Source organism: Stegodyphus dumicola, chromosome 7 (genome assembly GCF_044657685.1).
Source record: "Stegodyphus dumicola isolate Sdum_Otavi_A_Nest chromosome 7, ASM4465768v1".
In the NCBI taxonomy this organism is placed as follows: Eukaryota; Metazoa; Arthropoda; class Arachnida; order Araneae; family Eresidae; genus Stegodyphus; species Stegodyphus dumicola.
The window spans coordinates 67,866,171-67,887,375 of NC_140774.1; the positions used below are offsets into that span (position 1 = coordinate 67,866,171).

The window sequence follows — 21,205 nt, forward strand, 5'->3', positions numbered from 1 at the left end:
ATTAACTGAGAACTGTGTGTTAAATCCCAAATGTTACTGAGGAATGTCCCCTAAATGTAGAAACTATAGTAAGCAGCTGAGACCCTTTCTCTAGACCAGGGGACTCCAAACTACGGCCCGCCAGTGCCATCAATCTGATGCATGGCAGCTAATGGCTTATTGTTGCTTTGATAAGTTAGATAAAATAACACAGAATAATAACTCGGTTTTATTTACTTGCTAAGTAAAGTTTAACGACAAGTGTCCACTTGTAAAAAATACTAATGAGATTTAAGTAATTCTAATTTTCCACTGACAACAGTTTGTAGTTCGGAGAAAGTTTTCTCACACAAGTAAAGTAGTACCAAAAACAGAAAAGAGCTCACGAGCAAATTTATGCAAATTATGAAATTGTACGAGAGGAAGACTCTTATAAAATTCCAACAAAGATGAGTTTTGATATTTGTTCTTAATTATCAATGCACTTTAAATCAATAATTTCCATTTGAAGTTCCAGGCTAGGGTTTCAATGTCAGTATCAAAAGGATTTTGAAAAATCTTAATTTCATTCACAATGACATCAAAGTCTGAGAAACAAATATCACAATTTATCTTTACAGTAAATTCAGTCTTAGTAGTGTGCCTGAATATTTTGCATGCTTTTAAATCTGTGAAATATTTTTTATGTAATTGTGATTGAAAAAATTTTATTTTCTGCTGGAACAATTTGATATTAGTTATAAATCAGGAAGAAGCTGGTTTTTTCCTTATGGTCTCAAATTCAGTTCATTCATATGTTTTGTCAAATCAACATAGAATGCTAACTTAAACAGCCATTCACTATTTTGTAATTCAGTAAAAGGGCGATGCTTTTCATTCCAAAAATTTTTCATCACTACTCGAAGTTCAAAAAAGCACTGGAGGACTTTTCTGCAACTATGCCGGCGCACGACAGTAAAATATGGTAAGTCATTTTCTCCAATATCTCTAAAATCACGGAATTGTCGGTGACTCAGCCTGATGGATTTAATGAAATTAACAACTAATATGACTGGTTTTAGAACTTCAGACACATCCAAAAATTTCATGCATAAGGACTGTTGATGAATAATACAATGCAAGATGACTAAGGAATGAATAATACAATGCAAGACTGGTTTTAGAACTTCCGACACATCCAAAAATTTCACACATAAGGACTGTTAATGAATAATACAATGCACGACTAATGGTTTTGAACTACCATCATTTTCTACAGCTTTATTTACAAGAGCCATTATGTACAAGGGCAACCACACCTGTATTTTTTAATCACACATTTCTGCCTCCATCAGTTGTAATAGATTTCAAGTTTTTCCATGGAGGGTTCTTTTTGGTATGGCATTTTCAACTCCCTTCAAAATATCCTTCCCAGTAGTCACACCGTGGAATACTATCAATATCTATCTTCTGAGCCACAGTGTTTGCTGACAAACTGACAGTTTTGAATAAATTTACCTTTTCGGGGCACATTTCTTCAGTTACTGAAATCACACATTCTTTGATCGTTTCTCCATCGGTGAATGATTTTCCATGTTTTGCAATTTCAAGAGCCACACAAAAGCTGGTACAAGTGGCAGCCTCTTCTTTAGTATTGACTTTTGTAAACAAACATAGCTGTGATAGCAATCCACACTGGAAAGCTTCAAGATTTTCAGTCCACAAACTTCCTGTATATTTTGAATAATTTTGAAAAATGTTTCGTTTCATGATGACATTTAATGTTATATTCTTTGAGAACAGCCATGGTTTCAAATCAAACACAGCAACTTATTACTGAACTGAATCACGAAATATTGAAAGTTTCATTGATCTTTGAATGTTCTGCATTTAGTGTCTATTTTTCACTTCTTGTCCACACTGGATGTAAGATCTCAAAAATGTGCCCATCTGCATTCAAATTACCATTGATCCAAACTAGATATGTGCATCTTGTGTACCCAATGGCTGCCCAAACCATCACACCAGGTGCAGGGCCCCTATGCCGATATCGATTGCAAGCAGGTGGCGTGCGATTTCCTTAGACACTCCAGACACTTATATGGCCATCAGAATACTGCATGTAGAACCAAGACTCGTTTGAAAAAGTGACATAGTGCAACTCCTGTACCAAGCTTTGTCGTTTGGCGTACTACAGTTGCCGTCTCTCTCTATGCTGCATTGTTAAGGGAAGCCAAAGTAATGGTCACCCTGCTGATAGTGCACACTGCTGCAAACGTCGACACACCTTACGAGGTGATACTAGACATGCTGAAAACATGCCCATTTCCTGACTCATGGTCCATGATGTGGTCATACAGTTTTGCAGGTTGACCTCACAATATGCTTGTCCTTCCGAACGTTAGTCTTGGGAGGGCATTGAGATCCTGCATACCATTCAGTATGACCCTCAGCAATTCATTGATTCCATATTCGCATGACAGTGGTTGGATGTCAACCACTGCGATTGGCGAAATCAGAAAACAATAATCTACACTTTCGATAGGCATCGATCCTGTCTCCTTTGAATTTCGAAACTTGCTGATAAGTATTTCCTCTTCTTATTCGAGTCATAAAATGATATTCTGAGCAAACTTAACCCTACAAAGCACTTTCTGAGTGAAAAATCCACTACACAACTTTTCTTTTTATGCAATGCTTCAGATGTCGTTTCGACCGCTCATGTCATCTAAATACGCTGAAACACTAATCATTTGCATATCCCAACTTCTTTCTTTCTTTCATATGATTTTGACATTCGTCAGATCATTCCTTCCTGGTGTTGCAATTTTAAGGGCCAGCAGTGCATACCATGATGTGTGCTATAAAATGATCTTCTTTTATAAATTTAATAACATTCTTAACAAATAATTTTTTATAATAAATCCAAGTTGATGCTGCAGTATAAACTAATATATTTAATATTAATATATTTGTAGTACATAACAGATTTTTTAAATCAAAATAAGAAAACATGTAAGGTAACAAAACATGTAAGGTAACAAAACATATAAGGTAAATAAAGAAAATACTTTACTCTTACCTTGCTGAAATTCTACTGAAAACAGCATTGAAGTTATTTAAACTTAAAGAGAACAGAACTTTTGAAGCTAGATTTTTGAGTTGAACTACCATATGATTCTCACTTGGAACATCAATAAACTAAAAATAAGTACATAAAAATAAAATTCAAATAATGTATGATAACCAGAAAAAAAAAAAAAAAATTAACCAGCAATTAAAAAAGGAATAGAAAAACACTACCTGGCATAACTCCCGCAATAATGATTTTACATTCATAGCTTCATCATACCTGGATGTCTCTTTTGGTTGCTGCAGAAAAAATTTCATAACTGAATTAATGTAATTTATAACTAAATTAATGTAAGATGTCACTAATATATTTTGCTATAAGTTTTACAAAGCACATATGCATTTATAATTTGCATTTTGTATATCATTTTACAGAATGTAAAACAGAAGTCATACTATTTATTTTTTCTTTTAATTAATAGCTGCCAAAAAATGTAACTGGATATACCTTTAGAAAACGTTTTGCTGTTATATTTAGTATTTTTTACAAGCCAACAATCATATAGTATCAAATATAAAATTGTCAAGTTACCTCTGTATTACATTATATATAAAGCACATATGCATTTATAATTTGCATTTTGTATATCATTTTACAGAATGTAAAACAGAAGTCATACTATTTATTTTTTCTTTTAATTAATAGCTGCCAAAAAATGTAACTGGATATACCTTTAGAAAACGTTTTGCTGTTATATTTAGTATTTTTTACAAGCCAACAATCATATAGTATCAAATATAAAATTGTCAAGTTACCTCTGTATTACATTATATTTACTCTTAATTAAGATGACCACACGTCCCGATTTTGGCGGGACTGTCCCGCTTTTTGGAGGACTGTCCAGTGTCCCGCCAATTTTTAAAAATGTCCCACTTTTTAGAAAATATCTGCATTTTTTATTTTAAATGTACTGTAAAAATATATTACCTATTATTTATTAATTATTATAGCAAATATAAAGAAATAAAAAATACATAATTAAAAAACACATAAAATTGTTGCACAGTAAACTAAATTAGGCAACGTAACGAGTTAGATTTACTCGGTGGTGTCCTATCATTTTCTTTACGTCTCGTCAAGGAATATGTATTGTTAATGGAGGAACAGCTAGCCTTAGCTGAAGGGCTATTTGCTTTCCACACCATAAACGACAATCAAAGTTTCAGATCAAGTGACTGTACATCGCAAATGATCAAAACATTGTATGACAAAAATTTTGCATGTGCAAGGACAAAAGTTGAAGCAATTATTTGTAATGTTTTTCACTATATTCGTTTTCACAATTACTGAAAGAATTAGATAAATGCACATTTATATCCATATATTATGATGGTTTCAAGCACAAAGATTTAAAATTATTTCCCACAATTGTTACACTTTTTGATGCAGAAACAGGAATTAAAATTGGAATATTAGATTTTGTTTCATTGCTGGGTGAAACTTCATAAATAATTTTTGATTCAATAAGTTATATTTTATAAAAGAGTAATTTGAACAATAAACTTATTGCCTATTATGAGGATAACACTAACACAAATTTTGGTGGAAAAGCTAGAAGAGGCCTCAATAACGTTTTTACGAAACTTAACGAACATTTGAACAAAAAAATTATTGGAGTAGGTTGTGCAGCACATATTCTACACAGTATTATTCAAACAGCATCTGACTTACTTCCAGTGTATCTTGGAAAATATTATTGCAAAAATTTATTCCTATGTATATATATATATATATATATATATATATATATATATATATATATATATATATATACCTATTATGTTATACATAGGAATAATTTTTTGCAATACTGTGACTGTGCGTGTTGAAAGTTTGAAGGATTTTTGTGAAAGCGCAGAAATCGAATGTATGTGGTTGCTTGCTAAGTTCTTTTTATAATAATTTAAATAGCAAAAATCAAAAGCAAGAATCAATTTTTTTCCATATATAACATCTTTATTATTCTTTTAGCCCTCACTAACTCCCTACTGATTTCAAGCATGACAACACTTAGAAACTAAACTGAAACTCTAGGTGAAGTGAAAGTAGTAGTTATTATCTAGTAGAAGTAGTTGTAGTTATTATGACCAATAATAATTGTTGCCTACATCACTCCCCTACCAGTAACAAAGTTACGTTACTCTGAAAACATGGTGGGAGAGAAGATACAAATATCTATACAAATAACACTGATACAAATATATATATTGAAATTATGTACACAAAGAAAAACATAATTAAGTTTTAAATTAATATGAAAGAGTTATAAGTTCAAGAAGAGTCAATAACATCATTGAAACGAACTGGAAGTTTTACTTGTCTTCCACATCGTGTAAATTTTTTAGGTTGTTCTAGTTGCTGACTTGGCACTGATGTTTGCTTACTTGGCACAGATGTATGATCACTTTTTGAAGTTGGAGACAAAAGTTCATTAGGTTGTAACACATAAGCTGGTTTTAACCTATCCGCAGAGATACTAACTTGTTTATTTTTAATTGATAGAAGAAAATATTTTGGGGTTCTTTGCAGTACCAAAAAGTGTCCTTCATATGGGGGCTCCAAAGGTTTTCTCACTCTGTCAACCCGCAGAAACACATGCAAGCATGTGTACAAATCTTTTGGGATGAAAATCTTTTGTTTACATTTGGATTTGGATTGATAGGGCTTTAACCTCTCGAAGCCGGCTGGTACAGCAGTTGTACCAGGAAAATGACTTTCTCAGACGCCGGCATTGGTACAACTGTCGTACCATCCATGCCCTCCCCATTTTAGAGAATCGCCTATCTGTAGATCTTTGGGTGGTCCATTGTCGCTGCTCCAGAGTAGCCGCTGGCTACACATTATTTCCCTCTTCTTATCAGTTTGGCTACATTTTGGCAAAAACCGCAGGTTTCGTCTCGCGCCAATATACTTGAAAATTAAATAGAGACCATCTCTTTCTCAATCTGTCTCATAATTTTAATGCTAATTTTTTTAGTACTGACTTTCGCTATAATTAAAACGTCAGCAATTTTGCACGCTCTTTAAGCTTACCATATTTAATGTTTTTTAATCATAACAAATAAGAATAGATTAATATTTTAGATTTAATGCCTTTCTAGAAAATAGGTAAAACCGCTTTATCGTTTACTTCCTTTTCATACTTATGAATAATAAGATTTTATTTTGACATTTTTTTGTGGAGTGCATAAAACCCTTAAAAACTGTTAACTCTTTCAAAGTGCTTCTATTATGCAGGCAATTTTGTATGATTTATCAGGAGATAAATAAGAGACAATTGTATGCATAATAGTTTTTGTGATTTTCATTCATTCAGTGATTGCTTTCAATAATTTTCATTGATTGTAAATTAAATAAAATCAATTTATCTTTAGACCCTCTTTTAGGATGAGATCTGCCAAAAAGTATTTAAATATCAGTAAAGCTCGCATTACTTCTAAATTGAATCAAAACATCAGTTACATTTTATAAAATTTCGGCCAGTTTTATTTGCTGAAATTCTTATACTCAGGGAATTCAGACAAGTTGATAAAAAAATATCTTTAAAAAAGGTTGTTATTTTGTCTGTAATAAGGTGTATGTCAACTTACTATTAAATGTATGAAAATTAGGATTGGATTACGGAAAAGCACGTGAACGCTATCTGCTTAAGGGGATGGATGCTTTCGTGTAAACCTTTTTAAGAGAAAATTGCTCGCATTTACGTTCCTGGTGGAAAACCCGTTCTTCGGTATTGATTGGATTAATTTTCGCTTACTGAATTACATCAAAGCACACAACAATTACCTATATAAGGGGAGGGATGCCTTCGTGGAGGACTTTCTAAGAGAAGCTGGCTTGCATTTACGTTACACAAAAACCATGAATCCAACTATTTATCCGGGATTCAAACCCAAGCAAGCTACAAGTGTTCAGCCACCTTTACCGCTCTACTGAAGAGCCCATAAAAATATTGATAAAGGAAAAGTATTGAAATAAACGGTTTAATTTACTAACCTATATTTCTCAATCGACAGTACATAAATTACGCATATGAGGGGGATTATTTGTGAATAAATAAAACTGTATTGCACTTTTCTCCACTATTTCATATTACGATGGAATTATTGCATTTCAAAGTTATTTCTCATGAATTAATTTTGCTCTTCATGATTTTTGATATTTTCAAAGAGAAAATTCCACACTTTAAATAAAAAAATACACGTGAAGATACTTTATGCAAAATTTGGCGTAAACGGTTTTCTTAATTTTGCTTTGAAAATATTCCAGGGTAATCATTTTCATTACTGGAAGAAATATGAAAAACAGATTTACTACATTGTGTCAACACCCAATATTTCCTTATTCTTTTGAAAACGTGAAAGATTACTCTTTCTAAAATAAATTAGAAAATATATTATGTGCAAATAGAACATTCGTTGAAAATGAAATAGACTTCAACTTTTGGATATAATGATAGTTTTAGACGAAATTTCTACCTATGAAAAGAAATTGACATATAATTAATTCTTCATAAACATTTAAAACTGTTCTCAAAATTCTTTTGATGATTGCATGTATAAGTCATGGATTTTTTTCTCTTCTAACATAAACAAAAGCCAATTTTACAAAGAAAAATTCTCGTTAAGATATACTTTCTTTGCCTGATAGTCCAATGTAATATTTGTTAAAGTTAAATGATTAAACGCAACCAATGTATCTCGGATTTTTATTTTTATATTATAATAACAAAATTATCGAAAAAAGCAGATTTAAATCTCTGTTATTCTTATGTAAAGCTTTATTATTGCTGTAAGTTCATCTCAAAATCTAATTGTATTGAATCTCATTCTAATCATCTAATGGTAATAAATATTATTATTATTATTTCATTAAATTAGTCATTACCATTATTTTATTAATGAAAATATGTTATTAAAAATCGCATTCCAGCCTGCAGACTTACAAATCTAGTCCGTATTTACTATATTTTGTTAAATTTTGTTCTCGCTTTCTAATTTCTAATACGAAAATACGCGAATATAAATGAAGAGTGAAAACAAAGTTAAAAAATTCACAAATTATTTACGAGACTGATTTAGAAATAGTGAGTGAAATATAAACATTGCATACATTTTGTTCTAAATAAAGTGTGCACTGGATATGCATCCAGTACTACATATTTATTTATGCACTATTTATTTAGTACTTCATTTAAATGAAAGCAAAATAATCATCAAAAAAATTGCAAATCTATCAACCCCTCTACTATGGGACGTAAGTGTCCGACAAACATGTAAATTTTACTTCATCCATGGAGGGGAACTAACGACTTTTCTCATTAAGAAAATGTCAAAGAGGGGACAAAACTGTTTCGGATCGCGCCGGTCTGAAGGCTATATTATGAGAATTTCGGCTCAGTTTTAGAAGGTTAAGAGGGCCATCTGATTTCAAAGATTACTTACAAAATTATCATTAGATATTGGCATGTTTGATTCTTCAAAGAATTCGCCAGGTAATTTAATAGTTTTGCCATAAACCATTTCGGTTATTGTATACTTACAGTCCTCATGTAAAGCAGCTCGCAAACCCATAAGAACTGTTGGTAATGTTTCTGTCCAATGAAGAGAATTATGACATCTAATAGCTGTTTTTAAAGTATGGTGTAGACGCTCAATTTTCCCATTACTCTGAGGATGGTAAGAAGTTGTATGATTTACTTTTACTCCACATAGCGAAGAAAATTTCGAAACAGTTGTGAAATGAATGGAGTTCCTCTGTCAGTAATAACACAAGATGGTACACCAAAACGTGTTATCCAATGTTCTTAAAAGGCTCTTGCTATATTTTCTGCTGTGATATTTGATAACAGTACCACTTCCTTCCAAGAAGTAAACCGATCAATACACGTCAAACAATAAGTGTATCCATTAGAAGGTGAATAAGGCCCAATTAAATCAATGTGCACAACACTAAATCTGTCGTCTGGTGCTTGATATTGAGAATATTCTGATTTTGTATGTTTAGTTACTTTATTTTTCTGACAATCAATACAAGTTTGAGCCCACTGTTTAACATCTTTTTTTATATCCGGCCAAATGAATCTTTTAGTAATCTCTTTTACAGTACTTCGGATTCCAGGGTGAGCTAAACCATGAATTGCATTAAATATTTTCATCCGAAAAGTTTTAGGTATGAATGGTCTGATATTAGAAGTACAGGTATCGCAATATAAGAGTTTTCCTGATGGTAATTGGTGCTGTTTAATATGCAATGATTTGGAATGTAATTTCAACTGTTTCAGTTCATCATCATTAATTTGTGCATCTGCTATCAGGTCAAAATCAACAACAGGTGAATCAATGTCCTCAATTCTAGATAGGCTGTCTGCAACCACATTGTTTTGACCACTTATATGGCGTAGGTTAGTAGAGAATTGTGAGATACAGGGGTTGGACAAAAATATGGAAACACCTTTAAAAAAACATGTTTCTTTGCTTAATATGGTGTAGGAAACCCGTTGGCATCCAAAACAGCTTGCAGTCTTCTCGGAATGGATAAATACAGTTCCTGTATGTTTGCCAAGGGAATATTATACCATTCTTCCCGCAAAACGGTGGCAAGTTCAGATAACGATGTTGGCGGTGGATAACGAGAACGCACTTTCCGTTCCAATGTAGACCACAAAGGTTCGATAATATTCAGGTCTGGTGACTGTGGTGGCCAGGGGAGATGGGACAACTCATCCTCGTGCTCAGAAAACCAGTCCTGGACAATGTGAGCTGTGTGAACAGGGGCTTTATCGTCTTGGAAGACACCATCACCATCGGGGAACAAAGTTTGTACCATGGGATGAATTTGATCGGCCAAAAATGTTCACATAACTCTTGGCAGTCATGTGCCCTGACACAGTTATCATGGGGCTAGCAGAGAACTACTATCGTGGCTGCCCAAACCATAACAGAACCCCCGCCATGTTTCACTCTTGGCAACAAGCAGTCTGTATTATAAGGCTTGAGATGGCGTTCTCCAGACGTAAACTCGGCCAGAAGTGGGAAACAATGTGAAAGAAGACTCGTCAGACCATATTACTAGCTTCCACTGCTCTACAGTCTAGGCTTTATGACTTAAACACCACCTTTTCCTGTTACAGGCATTAGCATCACTGATGAGTGGCTTCTCAATTACAGCACGGCCAGCAATTCCCTGTTTATGAAGCTCCCTTCTAATTGTTTTTGTACTCACAGGGTTCGGTAACACAACATTCATTTCAGCAGTAACTTTTGCAGCTGTGGTCTTCTTATTTTTCGTAACAATTGCCCTTAATGATCGTCTGTCACGATCACTCAGTACACACTTTCGTCTGCGCTGTGATTTAGCAGATGATGTTTTTCCGCTTTTCAAATATGCGGAATAAATCTTCGATACAGTACCTCTTGAAACACTAAACATCTCGGCTACCTTGCTTACGGAAGCACCTACCATACGTGCTCCAACAATTTGCCCACGTTCAAAGTCTGTTAACTCTGACATGATGCAATGACAACCTCACATAACAGTACTCCGACAACAACTGAACTGTTTAGCACATTTACGAAGTTGTATAGGTGGCGTCAGTAGTCAAAAACGCCAGCGCTGTTTTCATTAAAATCAATCTTTATTTTCAAACATGCATTTCGCAAGGTGTTTCCATATTTTTGTTCATCCACTGTATATTGTAGCTGTCTTAGTTGTCTGGGAGATGCTTTGTTATTATTCTGCTTAAAAGCAAACGTTAAGGGCTTATGATCCGTATAAATAGTAAAATCGTGGTCTTCAAGTAAATGTTTAAAGTGTTTAATGGATAAATATATACCCAAAAGCTCGTGATCGTAAGCGCTATAATTTTTCTGGGCATCATTAAGCTTTTTTGAAAAAAATGCAATAGGTTTCCATCCATTTGGTTCTTTTTGTTGAATAACTGACCCAATAGCAAAATCGGATGCATCTGTGAGAAGTGCCAGAGGGTAATAAGAATTGGGGTAGGCCATCAACGCTACTTGAGCAATATCTTCTTTACATTTTTCAAAACTTTTCCTGGTTTTATTGGTCCATAGTATTTTGCGTCAATCTTTTTTTGTAGATCCTTTCAAAAGTCCATGAAGAGGAGCTTGAGTTTCTGCAGCATTTTTGATGTAATTACGATTGAAATTGATCATTCCTAAGAAGGAACGAAGTTGGTGTATAGTTTCCAGCAATGGATATTCTATGATAGCTTTAATTTTTTGTGGTAGAGGTTTTGAACCTTCAGCAGATATTTGATAGCCCAAAAAGTCCATTACAGGTACTCCCAAAACTGATTTGCTAATATTAATTCGGAGACCATACTTATCTAAACGCTGGAAAACTGTTTTAAGATGTAAACGATGTTCTTCCTCGCAAGAAGAGGCAATCAACACATCATCCAAATATGGAAACACAAAGTCTAGGCCATAAAAAACTTCATTGATGAACCTCTGAAAGGTCGCGGGGGCATTTTTGAGACCAAAACTCATGACATTGAATTGGTAAAGACCAAAAGGTGTGATGATGGCAGTTTTTTCTTTATCTTCATCTGCTACTGGAATGTGAAAATACACTTTAAAGAGATCAATTTTAGAAAATATAGTTTTATGAGTTAAAATATGTTGAAAATCTTGAATTCGAGGAATGGGATAACGATCAGGTGCAGTTAAATCATTCAGTCTTCTGTAATCCCCACATGGGCGGAAAGAACCGTCTTTCTTTGTCACTATGTGTAGGGGACTTGCCCATTCTGAACTGGATGGACTAATGATGTTATTGTCCAGCATATATTTGAATTCTCTTTTAGCTATTTCCAACCGTTTACGGTCTAATGGTCTTGCTTTACAACTTACAGGTTGTCCTTTAGTTAAAATATGATGTTTCACATTATGCTTTACAGTAGAAATAAGAAAATTTGGTTTTGTGATACTAGGATACATAGCAAATAAATCAGAATATTTACATAAGCTGCCCGTTGTATTTATAGTTGCATTAATAGAGATGGGTGCGATGTCACCATAAACTGCAAGGTTCATCACACCATCAATTAGCCTTTTATGCTTTATATCAATCAATAAATTGAACTTATTTAAAAAATCTGCATCTAATATGGGTTTACTAATTTTTGCTACAATAAATGGGAATTGAAATTCTCGGCGTAAACCAAGATCAAGAATTAAAACTTCTGTACCAAAAGTATCAATTTCTGTATTATTTGCAGCATATAATTTATAGTCACTAATAAGTTTGTGTTTAGAAGTAACAGGAATAAGGCTTACCTCTGCTTCACTGCCAACCAGAAAATGTAAACCTGTTTTTTTGTTCGTGAAAAATAAGCAGAATTTACGGCAATTTTCTTTATTTACAGCAGCAGAGTCTGCCGCTAATTCTACTGCTGATTTTCGTTTTCCGGGGAGTTGTTTTCTCATGCACAGGGTGGTTTGCATCTATCAGGAAAACACTTTTCTCGAAAACGAAAGTGGAAATAACAGTACTTGCCATTAGGGTTATAACGGCTCCGAGACTTACTTCAATTATTAGATGATCGACTGCTATTTCTTGAGCGAGGACGAGAATTCCTTGTCACAGTTAGTTTTTCGAATTTATTATCCAAAGCTGCAATTTGTTGTCGTAATTCAGCAATAGCATCTGTTCCTGGAGAAACAACACTGCTGGCACAGTATAGTTCTTGTTTTGGTTGCATTTCGATGATACGATCCGCCATCAGAGCTAGTTTTTCGATATCTTCATCACTAACGATTAAAATATTGCGCACAATATCTGGCATTTTCTGCAGAAATAGTGTTTTAAGAACTTTATCCGAAATGCCATCGGTAGCAAGATTTCGCATTTTTTGTAAAAGTTGACTAGGTTTACTGTCTCCCAAGTCTATGCCTGTTAGCAGTCGCTGTAAACGTTTATTTTCACTTTCTTTAAAAGTGTTCAAGAGACGTTCTTTAGCAGCAGTATATTTGGTTTTGCTATTGTCACTTATAATATCCCATAAACTTTCAACAAATTTTGCTTCCAATTGCGAAACTAAGTAGTTGAATTTAGTTTCCTCGGCAGTTATTCCACAAATAGAAAACTGTGCTTCTACTTGATAAAACCATATCCCATATATATATATATATTTTGGCTTTTCAGCCCAAAAGGGAGGTATTTTAATACTTACCCCTGCTATTTCTTCTTTAATCGCGGATTCTTCACTTTCTGACATCTTTATCAATAATTCCGAGGTCACCAAGTATGTGGTTGCTTGCTAAGTTCGGTAAAATCCTAGTATACAGTGCGGCCTTGGCGCGATTTTTAAAATTGTCGCCAACACTAAAATGATGCGTTTACGTTTGTCGCCAAATTTTTGGCAACCTCAAAGTAAAGCGTCACTACAAGTTTGAGTTGGCAAAAAAAGTAAACAAAATGATAATTATAATATAATAAGCATATGGTGAGACACAAGAAAAAAAGCAAGCATTTAGAAATTGAAAATAATTTTTAGCAGACTTTATAACAAATAAAAATATAATTTTGAACATGCATAGCAACAAATACAAAACATTCACATATCAAATATAATAAATTAAATACCATGACTCAGTGTCACATACGTTTTAGGGTCTATATCATAACTCAAATGCCATGGCCCTCAAACTCGGGTGGCGGATATATTGCTTTTATAGATAATATAAAGTCTTTCATTTTTTTGGATGACGATTTATTATTTTTCAGGCGCCGGCACATATATTCCACCAAATAAGAGTCAAACTCTTCGCTTACCTTTTTCGTCCCCTTCATCCCACGCTTAACAGCACTCCACGTTCCTTCCAAATCCTAGTATATGGCGCGGCCATGGTGCGATTTTTAAAATTCGGCAGCAATCCGGCATCTACTGCCCATTGAATTACAGCAAGCTTTCCTTCCAGTTCTAACTTCCAAAAAAATTTCGTGTTTAAATATTCGCAATTCATAGCACTGCACATCATAATCGAAAAGTAACGTTATCCAACTGTAGAACAAAATACGTTTGCAAATAGAACTGTAGAACAAAATACGTTAGCAACTCGAACTGTAGAATAAAAGACGTTATCAAACTAAAATCATATTCAGTATCTGACCAAAAACTGATTAATTAAAAAATATTAACCAATCAGAAACTCGGCAGAACCACTACTATTATTTTAAAAAATACAAAAAATAAAAGATAAATAAATTTTACCTGAACATACGTTATCCTTTCTCATTCAGTTCAGCCGAAGACCGAAGATTAACAGAACTTCAAACAATGGTTTGAAATAATTCTTCTCTTCCATCTGCACCAATCAAAACTTCTCAATTTAAAATATTTAATGAGCATGCACGAAAATGCTCCCAAATGCACTCTCCTCCAGAGTGTCCAAAATCGGCTTGGTTACCACAATTGGTGCGCTTATTAGTCTCTTAAACCCGAATTTCGCCAACTCTCATGTGCACCGTATACTAGGATTAAGCCCTAAGTTCTTTTTATAATAATTTAAATAGCAAAAATCAAAAGCAAGAATAAATTTTTTTCCATATATAACATCTTTATTATTCTTTTAGCCCTCACTAACTCCCTACTGATTTCAGGCATGACAACACCTAGACACTAAACTGAAACTCTAGGTGAAGTGAAAGTAGTAGTTATTATCTAGTAGAAGTAGTTGTAGTTATTATGACCAATAATAATTGTTGCCTACATGTAAAAGAATTATTGGTTACAGCAAAACACGATGACTAGCTCTTTTACCAGCTGTATAAAATATTTCAAACATATACGAACCATTAAAATCATACTCTTTATCACAAGATAAATGTCCAGGAATATTGCAGCTCTTTTTTGAAAATGACACATCACAAATTTGGCTTCAGTTCATCCACAACCAAGCTACATTATTTCACAATGCTGTGAAAATTATTGAAGGGGACAAAATTTCAATTACGGAAGTGTCAAATGAAATCAATAATTTAAAAAGAAAATTGCGAGAAAGAATTGTAGTTATTCAAAAGGACATCACTAGGTTGGAAGAACAAGGTGCATTAAACGACCTGATTTTCTGAAAAAAGTCAAAAATTTTTATAATAACTGTTTGGAATATCTTGAAGAACGGACAGTTCAATTCGAGGATATTAATAATTTTCATTGGGTGACATTAAAAAAGGAGATTTTATGGAAATATGTGGAAAAATATTTTTAATATATTAGTAGTCATCTTTCAAAAAATAATATTTGCAAAAATGACCTTTATGATGAGGTGTCATTGGTAAAAAGATACGGTGCTGAAGAAAAAATTTAATGTTGGTTGTCTGCAAATGTGGAAACACACAAAAAATGGACGGAGTTATTCCTTCATTTTAAAAAGAATAATATTCCTTATGAAATATTTTTTAAATTGTAGAACATGCACTCTCCCTTCCAGGAACAAATGCAGCAACAGAATGTGTTTTTTCTAGTATCAATGAAATATGGACTATAGAAAAAATGCAGTTGAACATTAAAACTTTAAAATCTGTATTAAGCGTAAAATATAATTTGACCAATTCATAAGAGAAATTTCACGCCATTTTAATAAATCATCCAAATCTATTGCAAAGTATTCACTTGGATAAAAAAATATGACCATGAAAGAAAATCATAATTTTTTAATAAAATTTTAAATTAATTAAAAAACATAATATTCAAATTACAGTTTTTACAAATATTTTTTTAGTTACCAATGGTTAATAAATAAATATATTTTGTATATTTATAGACAAATATATGAATGTATACAATAAAATATATTTTTTGAATTATTGGTTTGCTTTCATAACTAAATTACAATTTTCATTTCATTCCATTTGTCCTGCTTTGTCTCAAAAAAATTGGGTTACTACTCTTAATGCACTTTTCTAACATGCTGAGTTACTATTACTATCTTTTAAAAACAGAATGAGGAAGTTAACAAAATTTTGATATATGAAAGACAAACTTTAAATATTAACTACTTTAAAAAAAATTAGTTCCTTATTTACTTGTAATTTAATATTTCGCTTTGGAGAAGATAGTGTGGACTATTTAAAAGTACATTAAAAAAATGTACTACAGTTAAAAAATAAGAAGTAATTATCACTAAAAAAAATCAGTATCATTAAAAAAAAAATGTGCTACAATTCAAAAATAAGAAGTTATATATTTTCTTCAATATATAATGATTCATTGCTCTTGTCTTTTGCAATGACTTTGGCAAGAATGCTGACTTGCTATACTTCTGCAATGGCAAGAAACGAATGATTATCGATCAGCACACATGTGTTTCTTCTATTGTTACTTTTAAAACATAATGGTTTTCTATATGTGTTCATAATTCATGTTTTTCTGGCCAGTTAAAATTTTCACTTTTAAAATATAGCAGTTTACATTGCAAATATTTCTTATACTTACTGTTTTCAATCTTCCCAAGAAAAATTCATTTTACCAAAATATTTGGTGGCAACAGTTTGAAATGTAGAAAGAGGAGAATTTCTGAAAATAAGTACTGGGAAAGAAACTATTTAGTGATGTAATATTCAGGCTATAACCATGATAACGTATTTAAGGTACTGTTAGTAGCAACTGCTGAATTGTGGCCACCAGAATGAGTTTACAAAAAAGGAATTTTTTGTATGCTTAAGCACAGTATTTTTTTAATAAATAGCTAACAAAATTATATTAAATAAAATAAAAACAGAATTTTACAATTTATTTAATATTATAATAGATTATAAAATGATTATACTATAATAAATATGTTTACTGCAGTCAATTTCATTTTCACGCTTATAAAATTTGGTAACAAATTGCTCTTTCTGAAGTCTGAATTGCAACATTGCCATTACGTCTCAGTTCTGTAGCAGCCTTCATTACATAACAGAAGTACTGATTTATTTACTTAGAATATACTACTTTCCTTCACTTAGAATTGACTGGAAAAAAATGTGATTAATCTCAAGGGATACTTTGCAATATTGCAATAAAATTATGAATTAATGCTCTACCTCAGATGTCTGATGTATTAGAATTTTTATAATTTTAAAACTTACGATTTACATGTGCGAATGCTCAAGATAATGCCAATTTAAATTTTCAAATATGTAAGCATACACAATAAAAATTTAAAGGTTAAATCAGATTTAAATCTTTGCAAGTGCAAAAACTTTACAAAATGGTGACTACAAAGAAAAGTTTTTACAAATCAGTTCTGATTCTTATTCGTGAAAGTAAAATTTTTCTCATAGTTTTAAAGTTATAGAAGTCAGTTTAGTTATTATAAAATCATCTAGCACACATTTAAATGCCAACTTTGGGACAAAATAGAAGGAAAAAAGGTGTCATTAAAAAATGCTAAATTTCATATGAAAGGAAACTGTAGGTTTCATCTAAAAATGAAGTTTTTGCTTAATTCCCCAGATTTACATTAATTGTTGCATTAAAAAAACAAACTACTGTTCTGTGTGTATATGGGTTCGTAATGGATTGAATGGACACAAAATCAATAACAGCCTGATAGAATTTATTTTTCCAAAAGAAACACTTTAAAGCTCTGGAACTTTCAAAAGAAGTATTTGCAAAGTAGTTCTCAGTAATAAAGAACACAATCAGTAGTTAACACTTCAAACAACTATGTTAAACACATGCAATGTAAAGTGCATCTTAGAAATTTGTTACCAGTTAGAAACTGAATAGAAAAGGAATTAAGAATTTCTGTTTTAGAGTTATAATTAAGAAATAAAAAATTAAAAAGATTATTTATTTATTTTTATTTATAACTCATAAAATGGATTAATAAATTAAACAGATAAAAGTAATTTAGATACTATTCTGCTATTGGGAGAGATTCAAGAATGCATGTATACACATATGTATGTTTCTGTGTGCATATATGTGTAAACACATACATATGTTCGCACATATTTACACGCATACATGAACACATACATCTATATATACTACATGCATAGGTAAATACATTTTTAAATCCTTTTCCGATAACAAAAGAGTACCATAATTTATTAAGTAGATCAATATGAAAAAGCAATTAATTAATATTCTTTACTAAATTCATCTACAAATTTATATCATGAATAATAAAGGTGTTGGTGTATTTAATTATGGCAAAGCACACTACGGCTATCTGCCTAAGAGGCAGCCTCCGTGGAGGACTTTCTAAGGGAAACTTGCTCGTATACACATTACACATGGGGGAAAAAACGAAAACACCCATGCAGCCAGCCCGTTCGCGACATTCAAACCTCAGACCAAACTACCAGTGTTCAGCGACTTTACCGCTCAGCCGCTGGTGGGCCTTCATGAATAATAAAGAAGCTGGCGCCACTGATACATTTATAAAGGCTTATATTTCTGACACTGCTATTCGACTACTTTATTTCATTATGTAAGTGCCTACATTTTTATCATAAATTGTACAATAATATTGTAATGAGGCTTAATTAATATCTTGCTCCCAATAAAATATGTTATACTTTGCTTTCGCCTTATTAAGAATTTCATGAGTTTTGAATAAAAGCTTATTTTATATAAAGTTTAAAAAATTTTTATCTGTTAGTCTTAATAACAGATAAATGAAATTTTCAAGTTGAAAAATCAATGAAGCCAATTTCAATTTTAAGTGAAATGTAATTAAATGAAATATATATAAATTCAATGAAATTTTTAAGTTGAAAAATCATTTTTCAACAATGAGTAATCTTTTTTTTTTTTTTTTTTTTTTTTTTTTTTTTTTAACTTTCAATAATTCTCTCATCTCCAATAGTCGAAAACATTTTCTGACTTTAATAATTTGCCCTGAAATCAGAAGTTACTTAAAAAATTTCATACAAATTTTATTTAAAAGAGTGTTCTATGCTGGGAAAACATTAAAGTTTTAAGATTTTTGTACTTTGTATTGTAAACGAAAATATGTGCAAAAAATCATATTAACATTTTAAAAAACTTTAATGGAATTTCATAAACTCGATTTACCATATTGTAGTATCATCCGCAATCAATATATTTACAAAATTTGAACTCGATAGCTTATCAGGAAGTAGTTTAAAAATTTTTGACGACCTTCTATTCATAGCGACAAATACCATGAATGAACTAAATATGTGCTACTTGTATGCAGTATGCTACTTGTATTATTCCCTTTCAAACAGTTCATCAGAAGAACTTTCACATATTTTTAATTATTTGAGTTGTATATAACTACTTATACTCGCTTATCAGATTTACTGTCATTTTGTAAAATTGTCTTCTTCAAAATATTATTTCGCCACTCCCACACTTAATGATGTTATCACATTCTGATAAATAGAAGGTTGTGAAAGCCAAACATTGAGTAGGTACTCATAAATCTACTAATAAATGCTATGAAAATACAATTCTTCATATCCGAGAATTTTTTAGTTCCTGATGGAAAGAAATTTGTGTTAGATTGCTCTGGTAATCAGTAGAGTTTTATATCACTTTTTTTTCCAGTTGTTCATGTGTGCATTTAAAACTTTTGCTGCTTAAAATGTTAATAGCTTAAAAATATTCTCAGTCATACTTGACATTTTACATAAAAGATAGATAAAAACATAATAAAGAATAAAGATAAAAACATAACAAAGAATAAAGATAAAAACCTAACAAAGATAAGATAAAAAATCATTTACATGTTTTTACCTTAAGAATTCTTTAAAGAGATAGAATTATAATTGTATTCAATACAGATGGATTTAATGTACTTGAACTATGGCGAAGCATGTGATTGTTTATCTGCTCATGAGGAAGCAAGCTTTCTAAGAGGATCTGGCTAGCATTCATGTTGCACTTTTAAAAAAGCCAAAAAAAAAACCTATTCAACCAGCTAATTCGCAAGGATTTGAACATGCGTCGAGCTACCTGTGCTCAGCACTTTTAGCTGCTTGAAATCTTCTGTTCTGATTTAGTGTGACAAAAGTCTTACTATGAGAGTTACAATTATATGAATATAGTTTTTGGCACACAAGAGTTTTTGGCTTTCATGGGGGCCATTCTGTGGGAAATTGGGTCATGTTACACATGGAGGAAATCGCAAAAACCAAACAGGTAGGTATCCCGTTCGTTTGTTTGGTTTCGATCCAAGTCGAACTGACAGTATTCAACGGTCTTAACCATTTAACCACTGCTGAGACTGAAAGGGAAAAATAAATATTATCGCAACGTTCTGTATATCTAATTATCTACTTTCTATCCTGGCTTATGGTCACACACAGGCATTCACACACCTGCAACGCTACAACTAACAGCAGTTCACCGGAACAAAGCTTTACATACTTCAAGCTAATCGTCGGCATACAGCAGCATTTGGAACATGATGTCTAACTAATAAGTAAAAAATATTTCATTTCTGAAATAATCCTGAACTCATATTAAGGGTTTTTTATGCTAATTATTTATACAACTATGCATCAGTCTTCATTTTTTTCAAACAACTTTTTGCACTGAAACAAGCAAACGAACTTGAAATAAATTTAAATTGTATTTAGAACCTAAAAAGGGCAGTTAATTTAGGTTTTTGAAAAAAATTATTTATTTTCCGAAACTATTAACTATATTAATGTTTATTGCTTATTATTAATTCAAATATATAAAGAAGTTTCCTATTATTTTAGGTGTATCCTATGTATGTAACGATTACTAATCTCTAGGCTAATTGACGCATCCATATTTTAAAACACACTGCCTTATGTGTAGCGTGAATATAAGACCGTTTTCCTTAGAAATTTTTCCATGGAAATATCTCTTTCATTAGGAAGCGTTCCAAACATCAGTTTGCAGGATTTTACTATTTATTAATCACCTGACATTATTCGTAACACTATTCAGAGAAGAACTAAGAGCACCCGTAGTAGAATAATATAAAGCCTAACTCAGATGTACGGGGAATTTCTTAGCTGCATATCTACGATTTCAATTAATTTGAAAACATGACAATTCAGTGGCATCTAATCAACGCACCATAGACAATTTAATGATGATGAATTCAGTGAAAAGTGTTCCAGTATAGTAGAAAATAAATAAATGTTCAG

General features: G+C 32.0%; 1 protein-coding gene across 3 annotated transcripts in view; it reads right to left on the reverse strand.

Moving 5' to 3' along the window:
- The window catches only part of Nf1 (neurofibromin 1), a 400,961-nt gene that overhangs the window by 343,850 nt on the left and 35,906 nt on the right, over window positions 1–21,205 (reverse strand). For all 3 annotated transcript variants that reach the window (XM_085820392.1, XM_085820391.1, XM_085820393.1), the window contains exons 4-5: window positions 3,262–3,330; window positions 3,041–3,159 (exon numbers count right to left, since the gene is read on the reverse strand). In XM_085820392.1, coding sequence (XP_085676518.1) covers window positions 3,041–3,159; window positions 3,262–3,330 — 188 coding nt within the window. The remainder of the gene's footprint in view (window positions 1–3,040; window positions 3,160–3,261; window positions 3,331–21,205) is intronic.